General features: G+C 43.2%; 1 protein-coding gene across 1 annotated transcript; it reads left to right on the top strand.

Moving 5' to 3' along the window:
• Positions 1–712: 712 nt before the first annotated feature.
• ACTR5 (actin related protein 5) lies at positions 713–19,385 on the top strand. Its single transcript, XM_048498699.1, has 9 exons — positions 713–1,142; positions 4,175–4,404; positions 5,453–5,622; positions 7,799–8,016; positions 8,917–9,099; positions 13,582–13,704; positions 16,320–16,459; positions 18,257–18,389; positions 18,719–19,385. Exons 1-9 carry the CDS (start codon positions 750–752, stop codon positions 18,974–18,976), a joined length of 1,848 nt encoding a protein of 615 aa, XP_048354656.1. The 5' UTR covers positions 713–749; the 3' UTR covers positions 18,977–19,385.
• The last annotated feature ends 247 nt before the right edge of the window (positions 19,386–19,632 follow it).

Below are 19,632 nucleotides of genomic sequence, written 5' to 3' on the forward strand. Positions count from 1 at the left end.
AATATTGCTGACTTTCAGCACAGATAAATCTGTGGATACGTAAATCCAGAGATTGGAGCCATGAACAGACAAGACAGATCTTTCTACGAACCACTGTATTGGTGAAAGATTAATTCTGTCATCAAAACAAACCTAGATTAAGGAACAATTCCCATGTCATTGAGACAAATAGTAGGGCCACTTCAGGTCAGGAAAACAGTGCAAGCCCCCTTTTCCTGTGGGTCATGGTACCAATTGAAATCTTGCACAGACTGTAAGTTCCAGGCACACAACCTCCCCAGACCATGACTGCTGTCACATGAGGCGACGGGGTTACTATCGTTTAAATGAAGTAACTGGCATGAGTCACCTGTAAGTGAAGTTTTGAACTCAAATTCCTAGTGGTGCCATTCTGCAATGCCAACCACAACACCACACCAGCTTCCAATTTCACTTCCTTTTGCAAAAGCTGTTCAGCGCCTCTGGGGCTGTTAAAGGCGGCTAGAAAGGCAATTTAAAGTGCACTCAGATCCCAATTCTGTGGATTGCCAAGCGGGAAAAGCCAGTTGACATACACCTTCGTGCGTTTAGCAAAGCACGTGGGAATTGGGACCCAAAGGTTTGTTTGGGTAATGCAAGTGGAATCCAGGGCGAGGGCAATCCCAGGACTTCAGTGGCTGGTACTGAGCATGCGCGTGGGAGTGTGAGCATGCGCAGGAGATTTCGCGCGACCAATTTGTCGGGAGCGCTTTACGGCCCGGATTCTGGGCATGACGGCTGCCGTGGCTGCTGGCGGGGTCTTCCAATTCCGCGACGCCCGCTGGGAGCCCGACCCGCAGCTCGAAACCAGCCCGGCCGTCCGGGTCCCGCAGCCGGCTCCCCTGGTGCTGGACAATGGCTCGTTCCAGATGCGGCTGGGTTGGGCCTGCGCGGACGCCGAGGTGCCCGGCGAGCCGCTGCTCCGCTTCCGCTCAATCGTGGCTCGGAGCCGGGGAGCGCGCGGCGGGGCTGGGGTCGAGACGCAGGTGGGCAACGACGTGGGCAGCGCCGAGCCCCTCCGCTGGCTCCTCCGCTCGCCCTTCGACCGCAACGTGCCCGTCCAGATGGAGCTGCAGGAGCTGCTCCTCGACCACGGCTTCCAGCGCCTCGGCGTCTCCTCGCAGGTAGGCAGGCGACGGTGGATCGGGCCCCTCAGGTGCATGCTATGAATAGAGCAGTGATGGCGAACCTATTCAACACCAAGTGCCCAAATTGCAACCCAAAACCCACTTATTTATCGCAAAGTGCCAACCCGCCAATTTAACCTGAATACTGAGGTTTTTGTTTAGAAAAAATGGTTGGCTCAGAGGTGTGTATTACTTAGGAGTAAGCTTGGTGGTTGCCGGTGACTTTGCTTTGAAGCAACCGTGCAACTCTTCCAACGGGTGAATCACGACCCTAGGAGGGTTTACTCAGAAGCAAGCCCCATTGCCAGCAACCGAGCTTACTCCCAGGTAAAGGATCACGCTTTAGTTCTTCACATGAAAACCAGTGGGGTTTAACAGCACTTAACAGGGTTACCTACACTGCTTCCCCAAAATTAGGTCTTAGGTTTCATGCAAATAATCGTGCCCAGCGGCCCAGGCCAGCCTAGATGTGGGGGGGGGGGGGGCTCTGTTTGTGCGTGCCCATAGAGAGGGCTCTGAGTGCCACCACTGGCACCCGTGCCATAGGTTCGCCATCACTGGAATAGAGGCTAACGGGATCATTGCATTTCGTAATGTGGCTCAAGCCCGATCTGCATGGTGTTTTTTTTTCTTATTTCGCTTAATTTTTCACAAGGCTAAAGATGTGGAAGAACGAGGAATGAATAAGAACGAGGGTACTGGAAGGTAAGATGGATATTTGATTGGCCCCTTCCGCACATGCAGAATAATGCACTTTCAGTCCATTTTCACAATTGTTTGCAAGTGGATTTTTCTATTACGCACAGTAAAATCCATCTGCAAAGTGCATTGCAAGTGGATTGAAAATGCATTATTCTGCATGTGCGGAAGGGGCCTTCGTTGGACTGCCTGCCTCTGCACAACCCTGGATGCTGCACTCTTCTGCTGTCATGACCATTTGGAACCAGCGAGTCCAAGTGAAGGAGGGGGCCTGTTGCAAATGACTGTTGTGGGGAATGTTAGTGCAGTATGCAAGATGTGTAGAAATAGTGCTCATGGATGAAGAGGAGAGGATGCAGGCAGCATTCAGAGGTCGATTCTTCTGATTTTTAGCACTGCATGTCTAGGTTCATATCCTGCAAAGATAGGGTGGGATATAAATTGAATAAATAAATAAATAGTACAGTTGAGCTTCTCTGTGGTATCTCAGAACTTATTTATTCATTTAAATATTTGTTAAACCTTCTCTCCCTCCATCTGCCTGAGCAGTCCCTAAGCAGTATATAACAATAAAAAGATACAGTGCAATTAAACAAAATAGCAAACTGCATCTTGAGGTGGTTTCAGTGGCTTCTGTGCCTCATATCTCTTTATGGGCTATCTAGCTCAATGTGGTTCACAAACAAAACAACAATTAAATAGTATTTAAAGGAGCCTGGGGCATAAAAATAGCATAAACAGCATTCAGGTAGTCAAGAATGGAATCTATAAAATAGTGTTCAGACTTACACAGAGTGCAAAAACAACTTTAAATAATGGAACTGATGCCTAAAAGACAGCAAGATCTGGTGAGCCAGATACCTGGTGAGGTACAAGGGGGAGGGCATGCAAAGGGTGAGATGCCACCGCCAATAAAGCTCTATACTTTTCCAGTACCCTTGTCTTCAAAAATAGTGTAGGGCTTGGGTGCTGTGTGGTTTCTGGGCTGTATGGCCGTGTTCTAGCAGCATTCTCTCCTGACGTTTCGCCTGCGTCTGTGGCTGGCATCTTCAGAGGATCCTCTGAAGATGCCAGCCACAGACGCAGGCGAAACGTCAGGAGAGAATGCTGCTAGAACACAGCCATACAGCCCGGAAACCACACAGCACCCAAGTGATTCCGGCCGTGAAAGCCTTCGACAATACAGTGTAGGGCTTCATTGGTGGTGGCTTACTACAATCTTAGGAAAGCAGGACAAGCAGCCTTTGCCTGATAATTTTCCCAATTAGGTTAGGTAGTAATAAGCTAAGATGGTAGCGTGAATTAAAATTACTATGATTTAGAATGAAGTTAGGCTCTTCTGTATTAAACAGTGGGGCAAATATCAGGATTTCAAGTTCGTTTGGAAGCTCAGACTCTGGCACAGATGTCCTTGGTTTCATAACAGGTATAACAATGCCAGCTGTGGTATTAAAAGGAAAGTACTCTTCATGTATTAATGATTTTCCATCCATTCATTTATTCTCTTGTTCTGAAAATTACAGCTAAATATGTACTGCCGGAGCCTAGTAAGGGAAACAGCTTCTGTGGCTGGACTCTGACTTTCTTCCAACTGTGCAGACCAGAAAAGCAGGCCTGGCTTCCTTCTCTGGTATGGTAGAATAGGAAGGAAGGACCAACTTACACATTCTCAGAAACTGCTGTGGTCAGAGGCTCACAGGCTTGTTGACGCCATATAACTCCACTCGTGTCCTAGATATTTTAGGAAAACTTGCCGCTATGTTTAGCAGGAAGGATTTCATGGTTGGCCCACATGTCCTCTGGCATGGCCAGGGCATTACATTCAAACTACAAAGATGAGACATAATATTAACATGTAATATCTCTTTATATCTTTCCTACCTTTTCAGAGCATTTTTTAAACATAAGTAGTGGACACATTTCTCCCGATGCATTGTTTAAGAATTGGTACCACTAGCAGAACCAATTTTGTGTGTGAGAGATCTGCATACAACTAGAAGCTTGTGATTGTCTATCTCTGGCAGAAGTATCTCCCCAAAAGAGAGAACAATCCTATTTGTGTATACTTAAAACTTTCCAAAGTGGCTGGTGTCAAGGCTGCAAAATTATTATCTGATACTCCTGTGTGCCATCTTCAGATTTCTAAAAATGCAATCATAAGTAGACTTAACACCCTCCTAAGACCATTGACTTTAACAGAAGGATGCAATTCTGCTCACAGTGTTATTGGGAGAGCTGAAACAGACATGTAGGGCATAACGTATCTTAGGGCATGACTTAAAAAATAATTCAAAAAAATCTAACCTGTTATTTTTCCAATTTCATTGTAGGGCTGTGTTGACCATCCAGTTGTGGTAACAGAAGCTGTATGCACCCCACTTTACTCACGGCAAATGATGTCAGAGCTCCTCTTCGAATGCTACCAAGTCCCCAAAGTTTCTTATGGTGTGGACAGTTTGTACAGCTTCTATCACAACAAACAGCAGGGCTGGCCTTGCAGTGGTCTCATACTTTCCTCTGGATATCAGTGTACACACATTTTGCCAGTTTTAGATGGCAGGTGAGCTGAAAGCTTATTACAAGGTTGGATATGGGGTTCCTTCTTTGCAGACAGAAGTTTACTAAGCTAATTATGTTTTGAAGACACCTTTGGCCATGGGCATTATGAGGTCGCAGTCAGGAAGAGTTTTTCTGGCACATCTCATCGTGGCTGAACATATGAATGAGCAGAGTAGATTTGAACATATTCAATTGCTTTATCCTGAGTTGGGCCATAGGTTCATCTACCTCAGTGTTGTCATCTTTGACTGGTAGCATCTTATCTGGGGTCCCAGTGTCTTTCTCTGTACCTGCTTCTTGAAATCCTTTAATAAGTTTCTGGGCCATTGCTAAGCAAGTTCAGTACCTTAAGTCATAGCACCTCCTTCCTGGGCATCCCTCAAAAGGCAAGAACTTGAATTGGTTGCCCAGAGGCAGTTGGAATGCCCAGTTAACAAGACTGAACTTCCTGAATGCAGTGGAAGGTATTAACAATCTAAGCTGAGCCAGGTGGATGTTTTGTTTTATTTTGTTTTTACATTTCAATGGCTCACTTAAGCATGCATTTATATTTTTATATCAACACACAAGCTGTTTCACAAGCTATATATGTGCTTGTGAAGATGTAGATGTTAGCACCACAACACCATCAAGGTGACTCTTACTATTTACTTTCTTCCATCAGTTCTTTTTTCTCTTTTGTTTTTTAAAAAATGAAAAAGTTATCCTCAGTTCTTTGTTCAGAACAACCTAAATAATGTGTTTAGTCTTTTTGTCATAGGATTTGCAATGGTTTCTGACAAGGTGGCTGTTCGTAGTGAATGCTTGACATTACCCTCTTGGTTTGCTTTGCATGCCCAAGTGGATCTCTGAATATTGCCTGGTATGCGCTTATAAAGCGTAGAAATGCAGGCATCATTTGGCAGAGCCTTGGTTCAGGCATTTCTTTGCAAGGTCAAGTTGGCATTGCGATTTTTAAAACATATCAGAGCATCTTTTTTATTATTATTGAGGGATCCCAGGTAGAAGGACTTTAATGTTATTCTTGTATTGTTTCTTTTTGTCGGTAGGCTGGATGCGAAAAACTGCAAGCGCATCAATCTTGGGGGTTGCCAGGCTGCAATGTACTTGCAGCGTCTCCTGCAACTAAAATACCCGGGACATCTGGCTGCCATCACTCTTGGCCGTGTTGAGGAAATATTGCATGAGCATAGCTATATCGCAGAAGATTACAGAGAAGGTAGGAGTTGCCATCATGCATCTTTTATTCAAGTTTTATTTTATCATGTTCTCCCACTATTTGGCAGAAATGCCCCAAACATTCTGGCAGTATTTTAATTTTTACTTCATTTATGCCCTGACTTTCTCCCCAGATGGATTTCAAAATGGCTTACATCCTTTTCCTCTCCTCCATTTTCACAACAACCTTGCGAGGTTGGTTACGCTCAAAGTGTGTGACTGGCCCAAGGTCACCCAGTGAGCTCCCATGACAGAGTGGGGGATTTGAGCTTGACTGATTTTTGTGTTCCATTCTAATTCCAGTGTTAAGAGTCAGTATTCATCCAAAGGAGAGAGCATGGAACTAAGACACAGGTTATTTGTGATATTCCTTTATCCTTCCTAAAGAAATTAAAAGTTGATTGTTGATTGTTCTAGACAAGCAGTGTATTATAAGCCAAAATTTTCATAGCAGTACCTGCAAGTTTTCATTTAATATGTATGTTAAGATGTGTACTGGCCTGACTCAGTTACTTCATTCATTCATTCATAAAAATAGGCATGAATCTGGTTTGTTGTCAAGCTCACATACAAATACTCTGACTTCTCCTCCTTTGCATAGATTTAAAGTTTCCTGTTTTGGAAACTTTTGGTCAAAATCTTGTTTGCTGTGATGTTTGAAATACAGACACCTGAGTGAATTACAATTCCATTTCCCCCCATAAACTGAAATTCTAAATTACAATTTCATCCTAGTTTATGTAAGAACTTGGATTCAGTCATCATGACAAATGGTAGTTTGAAGACTTCTGAAATAAGTTTTCAATTGTACATCACAAGTGGGATGTGTAAACTTACATCCATCATCAACAAAGATTGGTTTGTTTGTACAGTTTCCAGCCAGTACAAGCAGACTTTTAAAAATCTGATCACGGAGGTTCATGTTTCTTGATATTCCTACCATGTCCTGTTTTCTAATATAGTTTATTTTAGAGAGTGTTGAGAGAAGAATTCAGAATGTGAATGTTTTAATGGTTCATTAGAATTCCTGCATGATGTGATCATTGGAAGGTTTTTTAAAAATCCACTATGCTTTCACCTCTTAAAAACAACAACAACATTTAAACTACCTAGTACCGTGGTGGCGAACCTTTGGCACTCCAGATGTTATGGACTACAATTCCCATCAGCCCCGGCCAGCATGTCCAATTGGCCATGCTGGCAGGGGCTGATGGGAATTGTAGTCCATAACATCTGGAGTGCCAAAGGTTCGCCACCACTGAGTCCTCGTATCTACATATAATCTTGCTTTTCATAGATGTCACATGGCCTGTTACAGACTTCTTTCCTGATTTCTCCTTGGTTAAGAGATGGATCTGTTCTTTCCTACTTTCCACCAAGTGACTCCACCCCATCCCCTTTCTCTCCAGCAGCAAGCATGTTTTACTGTTAGAGCTGCACAAAGATTATTCTTTACCTAGTTGGCCATAAATCAAAGTTTGAAGCTATTGTGCTTGGTTAAATCTTGGTTCAAGGTAACTGCAGCTCTTCTAACCTCAGAACTGATGTAATGTTATGGTAAAATGGTAAAAGTACATCTGGATCTTTCTTATGCAGGTTTTATATGGATAAGCAGCCCTTCAAATGTGATAGCTTGGCCAAAAAGGAGGAACTTTAAGCAACTTATATATATATATAAACAGAAAAATGTTGAAGGACTGAGTGGTCTGGGGTCTGGTCATCAACTAATTTTAGGGAATATTATTTTAAGAAACTAACATAAAATAGTAACACCAACTTTTCACCATACTCTGGATTGCCAGTAAGTCTTTCTTCTCTGTGCTTTCTCAGTTTGAGTGAGAGCGGTTAGCACTCTTAGGGAACAGAAATTAGATCTGGGACTTCTGACTGTTGATTCTTAGAATAACTATTTTGGAGTATTGATGACCATCTAGTTCCTCTCTTCTTCCTTCCCTTTGGTCTTTCAGTATCCTGCATCTTGTTGCAAAGGTATGCAGCCCAATTAAGTGCATTAAATAGGTTTGTTTGGTAATGCTGAGCAAGGGAGTTAAGTACATTTCCCTCTCGCTAGATTGTTTTCTCTTGAATTCTCAGAAGCCGTTTCTGATGGTGTCTGCATTGGCATTGGGCTTGGCAAAATTGGTCATTGTGCCTTTAAAAATGTTTTTTGGGAACAGAGATGGTGAAGTGGAGGTCTCCGGAGTATTATGAGGAGAACGTGCATAAGATGCAACTACCTTTTTCAAACAAGTTGCTGGGGAGCACCCTCACCTCTGAAGAGAAACAGGAGAGGCGGCAACAGCAGCTTCGGCGCCTCCAGGAGCTCAACTCTCGTCGGAGAGAGGAAAAACTACAGCTTGATCAAGAGAGGCTGGACAGGTTGCTTTATGTTCAGGTAGCGTCATGTGATGTTTCAACTGTAGCCATGGGGCAACTGGAAGAGTGAAGCAGAAGGAAGTGAGCTGCCCGTGAGAAGCCAGCTCTGATTCATCGCCGGGTCCTTTAAAACCCCATGCCAAAGCTGCCAGCAACTAAGACAGTGGTTCTCAACCTGTGGGTCGTGACCCCTTTGGGGGTCAAATGACCGCTTCACAGGGGTCGCCTAAGACCATCGGAAAACGGTCTTTTTATATTTTATATAGACCAATTTTATGATTGGGGGTCACCACAACATGAGGAACTGTATTAAAGGGTTACGGCATTAGGAAGGTTGAGAACCACTGCACTAAGAAGTCTCTTGTTCGCTTGACAGTTTGTCACTTTCTCTTTGCATTTTGCTGAGCGGCAGAGGGGATCTCCAGTCATATTCAATTCCCAGGGACTTTGTTGCCATCTGTTGGAAATTTACCATATATACTCACGCATAAGCCGAGTTTTTCAGCCCATTTTCCGGGCTGAAAAATGCCCCCCTCGGCTTATACGCAAGTCACAGAGGCTGCCCAGCTGGCTGGGGAAGAGGGGAGATCTTCCCCTGTTCCCCAGCCAGCCCAGCGACCTCCGTGCAAGGGAGGAGCCCAAGCCAGCAGCCCCAGTCTGTTGTTCAATGCCTTGAGCCCTTGTGGGGGCGGGAGGGCAGTATCCATATCCAATAAACTAAGCTGCTGCATTTTCCACCCTCGGCTTATATGTGAGTCAATAAGTTTCCCCAGGTTTTGGTGGTAAATATAGGTGCCTCAGCTTATACACAGGTCGGCTTATACATGAGTATATACGGTATATGAAAAACCAGTAGTGTGTTAACAGTTTGTTGAAGGCAGGGAAGAAACCTCATTCCTTCTGTTGTGTTTGTGTGCAGGAGCTGCTTGAAGATGGCCAAATGGAACAGTTTCACAAAGCTTTGGTGGAACTGAACATGGACTCTGCTGAGGAACTTCAGTCTTATATCCATAAACTGAGCATGGCAGTTGAACAGACCAAGCAGAAAATCCTGCAAGCTGAGGTCAGCGTTGAAGTGGATGTTGTAGACAGCAAGCCTGAGGTATGGCATAGAGTTCTGCTAACAGGCTTAAGTGTCTGCAAAACAGCCGAAAGACTTATGTCGTGTTGTCAGCGGCATGCATACTTTTTCCTCTTCCTCCTGAAGATGGTCCTTTCCCTTTTTGCTCATCCCATGAAAAGTCTGAACAGGCCTTCACAGAAGCAGTTAGTGTGCCACTAGTCCTACTAATTAGTAGCCCAAACTCCATTATATCCAGAAACCTAAGCAGCTGTTCTTTTTGAATATGTTTGGGAGACACATTACAGCCCATAGTTAAGTATTTGAGCATGAATCGCCTCTTTGAAACTGAGGATGGGAAGGTGACGCCTGTTAAGGAATTCTCCAGACACCCCTGCCCCTTCTACCCCTTGTCATGTACCATCTCTGAGACTCCATTGTTTCTGAGGTTTCCTGGATTTCTATTAGAAAATGCAGAGGGAAATGTGATATGGGTTAGTTGTAAAGGGAGGTGGCTTTCTCTTAAATTGTTTTATGTTGTTCATAATCCACCTTTTTCACTGAGACAAAGTGTAAGTCCATGCAGTTGATAGACTGAGACATCTAATAAGCTATGTAATGGGGCTAGAACAGGGCCCCATTTGGCCATGCTGACAGGGGCTGATGGGAATTGTAGTTCCTGAACATCTGGAGAGCCGCAGGTTCCCTACCCCTGGGCTAGAATTACAGCAGTCTGAAAGAAAGCATTAGACATAACGTTTTAAACATTGCAGAAATTGGTACTGCATTAGTATTAAAACAAAGCAGTGAGCAGGATTTTTAAAAAAATAATTACTTAATTTTTTACACTGACTTTTCCCCCCTTTAGGGAAAAGTGCAAGTGACTTGCATCATTCTCTATTTTATACTCACAACAATCTTGAGTGACTGGCCTCTGATCATTCAGCGAGCTTCCATGGCACAAGTGGGGATTTGAACCTGGGTCTTCCAGCTATTAGTCCAGAACTCTTTATCACTGTACCACACTGGCTGTCTAATACGTACGACAACACTACACAGTAGTATAGTTTATGATCTTGTTTGTTTTATAAAAAGCTTTTCCTGAACTGTTCCATTACAATATAGCCCGATTACCTTTATAAAAATTCCTCCCTGAACAGTTCTTTTTTGCAGTGTTTGTGGAATGATAGCAGTGCGGGAGCTGTCCCAATTCCTCTGGCAGGCCATTCCGTAAGATGGGGCTGCAACAGAGAATGCGCACATATGGGCCATTACTGATTTTGCTGATTTGCAGGGTGGAACCTGCAGAAAGCCCTGCTCAGATGGGCAAAGTGTTGGGTTGAGCATAGCAGGAGAGACAGTCCTGTAGATGCAGCCTTTTCTAACATCATTGTCTTTTCCAGTGACTCCTGTTTTTTCATAATGTGAGCAAAGTGCAATAGCTTCCTGTCACAAACCCTCTGCCCTCTTGTACCCTGAGGAGATTTTTCCCTCCTAAATTTCCACAGCCTATCCCTTCAAGCGCTGAGCAGCTCTTTCAGTATGGTTCTATAGCAAAACATAGAGTGTGGTCAATGTTAATTGAAAATAACTGTTTTCCCACCTTCAAAACAAAAATAAACAAACAGTAAAATGGGCTTCTTGTACTCAGTTCCTGGGCACCACCCAGGAAACAGTGGAGTGTTGCTTTCTTTCACCCACTTTTCCTTGTCAGTAAAAAATAAGGCACCAGAGGCTTTTAAACTGTTTAAAAAGATAAACTAGAAGAATTTATTTAAAAATAATAAAGAGGTTTGGCAAAGTAACTAATATGAAAAACAGGTAAGTTTATAAACAGGCAATATTTACATACATGATTGCTTATTTGCTTTAACACTGTTTGCAGTTCAAGTTCAGTTTCTCAGGCATTGGCACAAGGTTACAAGTAACTGGTTTTGATCTCAGGGCTCTCCAAAAGATGTTAAATTCTCCTTATATGCTTAAACTTCAGGATTAACAGACTATATTGTTGTTATGAGAACTCCTTTCTTTCTCTGTTTGTACTCTCAGGTAACTTCCAGCAGAGTTATCTAAGCACTGACTCAGGGATATCTTTCACTAGATCTGTCCCTTTACAAACTAACAAAAATAATAGGATTTTCCCTTCTGAAACCTCTCAGAAGAATTCCTCTGCCATTTTTTTAGATAGTAACTAAAAGTAAAGCATCCAAGCTTATTCCCTTCAGTGTTATCTTCCCAGAGAATATAAATATCACATGTGGTTTCAGTGTTAGATGGCTATTCAGGAGACTCAGATCAGACTTGCCTTGTCTGTCTGAGTTTTCCCCTCACAGGGAGATAAGCTTTAACCTAGAAAACAGAGCAGTTCTCTGTTTCTCAAACTCTCTGTCTCTCAAACTTTCTCCTCACTAACTCTCAGTCATCAACTGACTGTCAGTTCTAAAAGCACAAACTAAAATACTGGCCCTCTGCTTGCCAGCCAGTCAGAAGCTGCTGAGGTTTACTTGTTTTCAGGAGTTTTTGCTCTGGTTACCACTCAGCAAAGTCCTGGAATCTGTCATTTTACATTCTAGGGAGAGTTCAGGTTTGATTTGATCTAGAATTCATGTATTTGTCTTTTTTGATGTCCACAATGTCCGTGAAACTCCTCCAATGTCATGTTTCAAAGGAATTGGCTTTCTTCGTTGTGCAAATGTGACATCCATATGTAGTAATGGGAAATACTGTAGTAATGGATTATCTTGATCGTAGTCACCAGCAACACAACCTTATGCTTCAGAATCTTTTCCATCTCTTTAATAGCTGCCATTCCCTCCTGATTTCCTCCTGATAGCTGTCATTTCCCTCCTCTCAATCTCCTCTTGATTTCTTGGCTGCAGTCTCCCTTTGGTTGATGATGGAGCCAATTTCCTCATCATTGGCCTTGAAGTTCCTCCGTAGGCATAACTTTTGTCTTCCTGCTGTTCAGCTGTGACCCTGCTGGAAGAAGTCATTGGAAAAGATAGTAATACTAAGAAAAAATTGAAGGCAGAGAAGAGGAACATTAGATGGGTTATCTAAAAAAAAAAAGGAAGCTTCAGCCCTCAGTTTGCAAGACCAGAGCAAGGCTGTTAATGGCAGGATATTTTGGAGGTAATTAATTTATAGTTGCCATAAGTCAGAAGCAGTTTGATTGTGCTTAACACTCACAACCCTGCTGTGATATTTTCTGCTTTAACCGGCATCTGTGTCATCTGCATATCTCAAACCTTCCCCAAATCCAGCTTTCTTTATGATAGATTCTGCACATAGATTGAAGAGATAAAATGCATCCTTTTCTGGATGCACTTTTCCCCACGTTCTGTCCGAATAGAGTAAAAACAGAAAAAGAAAGGATTTCTCATAACAACAATATAGTCTGTGAATCCTGAAGTTTAAGCATATGATGCACTTTTCCCCAAGTTCTATCTAAATGTTCTGTCCAGGGTACAGATTACACATCAAAACAATCAGATGTCGTGGCACACCATTTCTTTTAAAACCAACCACAACATTTCATGATCCACCCTGTCAAAAGCTTTGCTTTAATCTATGAAACACAAGCTGATTTTCTTTTGAAATCCTTTTGGACGCTCCAGTAACCAGTACCCCTTCCTTATCTGAATCCTGCTTGAACATCTGGCACTTCTTGCTCCATATATGGTAATGGTCTTTGTGGTAAGATTCTTAGCTGTCTTTTTAGCTGAAGTTTTTTGAGGACACCTTCCTTGCATTCAAATGGGTGTTTAATCTTATGTAACCTTTATTTTTAAGCTATGTAAACTTCTGGGAATGTTTGCTAAATTTAAAAATAGTACAGCTGGCAAAAACAAGTTCTTGGCGTGAAATTCCTAAACCCAAATTACCTAGTGTTGGAATTCCAAGTGAAGTTGCCTCCATCAGCTTTGAAACCTCCCCAGTAATTAGTATTATAGCCAACAGTGAGCCGTGGCATCATACACCTCCATTTTAGCAGTTTGTTTCCGGGCATAGTACCTGCTTTCACTGATTACCGGTGCCTGGAACTAGCAATTTCCCAAAATTCACATACCATATATTTATCCAACAAATATTTATTTTTCCAGCATCACCAGAACAGGCCACCAAATAGGATATTTGATTGACCTGTAGGCGATTGTGTAAATGTACCATGTCTGTGCCATCTTTAATAGCTAGGTTAACCTAGTGCTTTAATTGGGACAAAAACACCTTTTTCTTGAGGAGCGGTCACTTGAGGCAGAGGACTGAGTTTTGAACTGATAGCCTAACAGCTTGGTTAAGGTAGCTAGAAATATGTATGTGTATTCTGCAAGGCTCTGAGTCCTGAAACTGTTGTTCTCTCAGCTTGCCATCCTAAGTGGGCTTGCTTGAGAGTAAGCATACATCTAAGCAGCTTTTGGCCCAGATAGAAAAATCATTCAGAATGGTCTCAGCTGCGTCTTAATCATACTAGCCTGTGCAGCTTGGCTGTTTACTGGAATAACTCGCGGTCTTTTCCCTTCCAAGACACCTGACCTGGACCTGTTGGGCAGCGAACAGTCCATGGATGACGTGGAAAGCATGAATGAATTTGAGCCTTTATTTGCTGAGGAGCAACCTGAAGCTGAAAAGCCAATTACCACAGTGCAGGTTTGTCGTTTTTATGTATGCATGTATACACACACACAGTGGCACATTATGCAATTTACAGGCTTGTGGTGAGACTGTGGGGCCCCAAGCGGGATTTACAAAGTTTCCGCAGGGCCTGTAAAACGGACCTGTTCCGCCAGGCGTTTGGCCAGCCGGGATGATATCAACCGCGATAAAAAGCAAACATCTGGCCTCCCGTGGATTCATAAAAGGGGGAATAGAATAGCTGATGCCATCTCTAGTTTAATATTTTATGTATTTTAATTAACTTATATATATGATGTTTTAAATTTTTATTTTGTTGGAAACCGCCCTGAGCCTTCGGGGAGGGCGGTATACAAATACAATAAATAAATAAATAAACTGGGGGAGACTTCTGTTGCAAAAACGGCCCTAAACTTTGACTCTGGAGGCCACCACCCACATGGAAAACCAAAGTAACGGTGGATGGACAGCATTGCTGAAGATATGCATACTGTCAACCTTACCTCTGAAGGTGTCCAAAATCGAACTATTTGGCGAAGAAAATGTCAGTGCTAACTTCCTCCAGGGGAATATAACCGAAGAAGATATATACATACACAATCTGTACATAAATTATCAACATGATATCCTATAGTTGGCATAGTAAGAAACACATATCCCATTGGAAGTTGGACATGAACTTGGAAGAGGCTTAGGCTCAGGTGCTTAGCACAGCCCTGGCTTGGCAGAACAGTCCTTGGAGGAGACTCTCTTTTTTTTAATGAAGCCTCTTATCTGCAAGATAGAAATAAATTGTTTGTCACTTAAGTAGTCTGCCTGGTATCAGCAATCGCCTCTGCCTTTTTGTTTGTGACTCCCACTCTCTGGAATAGACTTCCTCAAACGGATAGGGGGAGAAACCGTCTGGAGAAATATGTAGGAGGTGCTTCAAGACTGATTTATCGGCCCAGGGAGCTTAGTGGCTTGTAGGTTGGCAGGGTGATGATGGTTAGCTAGGGTTCCATTGTGTATTGTGTGTTTTTAATTGAGAGTGGTAAGCCACTGTGAGCTATGGGGACTGGCAGAGTATAAGTAACTTGTACTGCAAGGTTTTATTTAGTGGAATTGGTCTTGCTTTTTCAAACAAAAAGTTTTGTCCAAAGCCATTTGCTGTCAAATTCAATAATGATGGTGGCAGACGCTGCAACAATAAAAAATGAACCTCACCACAGTCAAGGCTAAGAGACCAAACAAACAAGGGAAGGGGAGGAAAAAGGGAGGAGATGCATTTGACAATGCCAGATCAAGGCCACGAGTTGTTAACAAACAGCTGCAACCAATTATGGCCCCCTTCTGATCTTCCCTTCCTAGGATGAATGTGGTGCAGTGATTTATGAAAATGCCTTTCCCTGTGTAGTGTCATGTGCTTAGTGGCAGAAGCAGAGAGGTTTTTTTCCCATTCTCCTCTGCTGTCACAAGGCAACTAGCAGGGCTTTGTTTGGCAGGAAAGAGGAAGCAAGTTCTCTAGGCTTAATGGCCTTCACATGCCCTGGTGTTTCTCCAGGGAAGGAGTCCACCCTCCCAGTGGACCTTGGCTGTGCATATGTGCATGGATGCTCATAACTTAATGTCCTGCTACCACTGGAGTATTTTGGCTAACAGAGGGATTTCCACCTCTGGACAACACTTTCTTACCCTAATCCTTCCACTGCAGCACATAAGGCTTATCATGTGTTGGGCAGGAGGAAGGAAAAATGTTGGCAAGGGGGAGAGGAAAATACCATGCTTTGCATGCGGAAATCCCTCTGGCTGTGGAAGCAGTCCAGTGAGTCCAAGCCAGAGATAGTAAACTGCTTTGCAAGCAAGAATTACTCCAGTCTCACTGATTTAGGGTAATGCTGCCACTTGGAATTAAAACCTAACTTGCTTCTGCATAAACACATGTAGGTTTGGAACAGTGTATTGTGGGTCACTTGTAGAAAGGCCTTAACATGGTTCTCCCCTCCATGTTAATCTTACAACAGTCCTGTGAAATGTGTTATGTTGAATGAGGAACAGGTCCAGCCAGTCAACTTTATGGCAGAATGGGAATTTAACCTTAGGTTTCTTTGGTTCTAACCTACTAATTCAACTATTACATCGCTGTAGGGATGCCAGCTTCCCTGTGACTCCTGGGGATCTCCCGCTGTTACAATTGATCTCCTGATCAATTCCTTCGAGAAAATGGCTGCTTTGGTGGGTGGACTCTATGGCATTCTATGGCATTACATCCTGCTGAGGTCACTTCCTCTCCAAGTTCCACCCCCCAAATCTCTACATATTTCCCAACCCAGAGCTGGCAATCTTATACCACCCTGGTGTAACTTATTTTCTTCTCAGTCTGAACATATTACTGAAAAAATGTCTCCCTCTGTAGGAGTTGCTGTCATCTTTATTAGACCTGGTGCAAATTATACCTTACACAGCAGTAGTCACCTACAATGCATTAAAAAGATCAGAGCTTTTTGGAGGGTGGGGGCAGAAACATAGAAGAGAGAGATCCTTTGTCAGTGGAGGAGCATGTTACTCATATGTACAAACATTTTTCATCTAAATTATGTTTTTAAAAAGCCTCTAAAGCAACCCTGGTTTTGAATCTTCTGTCTTTACAGCCTGTATTTAACTTGGCAGAGTATCACCAGCTCTTTATTGGCACGGAAAGAATCCGGGTTCCTGAAATCATTTTCCAGCCATCCTTGATAGGAGAAGAGCAGGCTGGAATAGCAGAAACCATGCAGTTTGTTCTGGACAGGTTGGTTTACAAAGATTGCAAATCCTTTGATTTTTAATAATCATCATAATAGCTGTTTTGTTCAGTTGTTCCTTGGGATTTCATGAAATATGTCTTTGCTTGTTCCATGACCATAGACAATGTCTCACTTGACAGAACATTAACCCAAAAACAGATGTCTTCACATAGAAAGTTGTATACTGGGGAGAAGAGTTACAAAGCCTGTCTTCCCCTTGACACCTGGTTTCTACACAAAGGGAATTTTATGAATGAACATTTGTCCATGGGCAAGCTTGCTGTGCTATCTGCAGTGGTACTTCCAGAGACAAGTTTGCAACTTCATTAAGAGCTTGGCCTAACGATGTAGATGTCTGTTCAGAAGTAGTCTATGGACAATTCTACTTTTAAAAAATCTAGATGCTGCAGCCAGAACCTTTCTTAATTTATAATGCACAAACTGTTGTTTAGTTGGTTGGTTGATTTCACTGAAATAGCACAGTATGTCTGGACTTTTTTCTCCTTTGGTGTCATTGTAAAAAAACACCACATTCTCTTTGTTGCTTACTGGAGAAGAATCAGGGCAACATGGCCTCATGAGGCATAAAAAGCCAGTGGTGATCTGGAACTGAAATCATGGGTGAGGGGTGGGAAGCATAAAAGGAAGGGGAGACTCTCACAATTCCTACTCTTTGTCTTATTTTCTTTCGCTTGGATTTAAATGTACCTCGTCCTGTCAATCCCAGAGTTAAGTGCTGTTAGGTTTCAGTGGAACTCGAAGTTGTTTGAGACCTGTCTGGTTTGTACCCATTCATTGAGAGTAGCCCCCAAAGAGAACTTAATTTGATACGCATAGGAACAGACTGTGAGGACAGAATGAATGCGTTTTCAGATTCTTCTGTGGATCCTGATGGATAAGGTGCTTTCTGTTACCAGTGGAGGCTTGTAACATCAGATGACGCACTTGGTATGTCATTGTGAGCTACCTTGAGTGGAATTCTTGAGACAGGATGTGCACGTCAATTTCCTTTGTCTATGGAAAATGTAAAGAGGTTTGCTTTAGATTTTTATACCCCACTTTTTTTCTCAACTGGGAATCAAAGTGAGGAGGAGGAGGAGGAGCTTGGATTTATATCCCCCCTTTCTCTCCTGTAGGAGTCTCAAAGGGTCTTACAATCTCCTTTCACTTCTCTCCCCCCCCCCCCAACAAACACCCTGTGAGGTGGGTGGGGCTGAGAGAGCTCCGAAAAGCTGTGACTAGCCCAAGGTCACTTAGCTGGCGTGTGTGGGAGTGCACACATAATTCGCCAGATAAGCCTCCACAGTTCAAGCGGCAGAGCGGGGGATCAAACCCGGTTCCTCCAAATTAGAATGCACCTGCTCTTAACCACTACGCCACTGCTGCTCCTTACAACAATATTCTTCCTTCCTCTATTCCAGGGGTCTGCAACCTGCGGCTCTCCAGATGTTCATGGACTACAAATCCCATCAGCACCTGCCAATTGGCCATGCTGGCAGGGCTGATGGGAATTGTAGCCCATGAACATCTGGAGAGCCGCAGATTGCAGATCCCTGCTGTCCTCACAGCAACTCCTGTCATGTAGGTTAGGCTGAGGCTGACTGGCTTAAGGTCACTCATTGAGCTTCTGTGGCAAACTGGGAATTCCGACTTTGGTCTCCCAGATCCTGGGTAACCATTGCACCGTTCTGACTCTCTGAAGCTAAATCGTCACCCCTTTTGTGACAGACAAATATCATAAATCTGTTGGGTGGGGTTTTTGTTTTGTTTTAAATAGATGAAGTGCTGTTTTGCTTGTTCAGGTATTCCAAAGAGCAGCAGCAAAAGCTTGTCCAGAATGTCTTCCTCACTGGGGGAAATATGATGTATCCTGGCATGAAAGCCAGAATCCAGAAGGAGCTGTTAGAAATGAGGCCCTTCCAGTCGTCTTTTCAGGTAACATGTTTGACTTTGCCAGTGCAATTGCTGTAGATGATGCATAAATATTCAGCATGCCTGTGTCAACAGAATTTCATGAAGCAATTGAGGAGAGGCCTTTGAGTTGGTCTGAGATGCTGTCTTGAGTTATTCTGTGTGCTTGCAGAGGAGCGTGTCCTTTGAGGGCTACCTGTAGAAGAGATTCAAAGACAGCGCCATGGTTGTCATGCACATGCACAAAGAGGGCACTGGGTTCTGCCAAACAGCTTTGCTCTTACATGTTGCTGTTCTGATTTCTGTAACAGTTAAATTAACCAGGCCTCTTTATCGGTCTTGCTGTCACGTAGGTGCACTTTGCCTCTAACCCAGTGTTAGATGCATGGTATGGCGCTCGGAATTGGGCCCTGGAGTACGTGAACCGGGAAGAAGGCTGGATCACCCGGAAAGATTATGAAGAAAAAGGTGGAGAATATCTGAAGGAACACTGCGCTTCCAACGTCTACGTGCCTATTCGCCTCCCAAAACAGACTCCACGGACAGCTGAAGCTTCAGCATCCAGCAAAGCTCTGGGGCCTGCTCCTAACGGTGCCTCTGAGCAGACATAGAATGGTGACTCCAAAGCTTTGTAAAGTTAAGATTAGGAGTAGCCTGTTCTTAAAAAGCCTACTTTTCCATAGCAACAAGTGAGTTGCTATCCTGCAAAAACTATCCTTACAAGTCCCAAATTTTCAGTTGGGCTTGCAGTATTAGGCATCTTAAGCAGTGGATCAAACGTACAACAAAAACATACAACAGATTTTTTTCCCCCTGAACTCTGGAGTGAGAAATCTCAAGTGTACCACATGTTGCCATGAGATGTACATCTGTTCAAAGTGTAAAAAAAGACCAAAGCAGAAATGTCAGTGGAAATGCTTATTGGCCTCATAGAGGCTAACACACTGTATGTATTATAATGGATCTATGGTTTAAAACTCTAGTAATGTAAATAAATGTAAATAAAGTATTTTTACAGTTTCCTCAAGAGCATTTTTTATTGCTCCGCAGTGTAGCAGTTTTAATCCAGAAGGGGGCGCTTTCGCCTAATGAAAGAGGGAATTTTGACAGGCATGTTCATTGAAATTGGTATTTCAGAGATTGTCTTATGTTGTGCTTTTTGTTCTCTTTAGCTGGTTGGATGATCTTCTCTGTCTGTCCCTTAGCTAATACATGGAGTAGCGATGGAAGCTGTATTCTTAGATAGCTGTCATAACAGGAAGCTTCA

The sequence above is a fragment of the Sphaerodactylus townsendi genome, linkage group LG05 (assembly GCF_021028975.2).
Source record: "Sphaerodactylus townsendi isolate TG3544 linkage group LG05, MPM_Stown_v2.3, whole genome shotgun sequence".
NCBI lineage: Eukaryota > Metazoa > Chordata > Lepidosauria > Squamata > Sphaerodactylidae > Sphaerodactylus > Sphaerodactylus townsendi.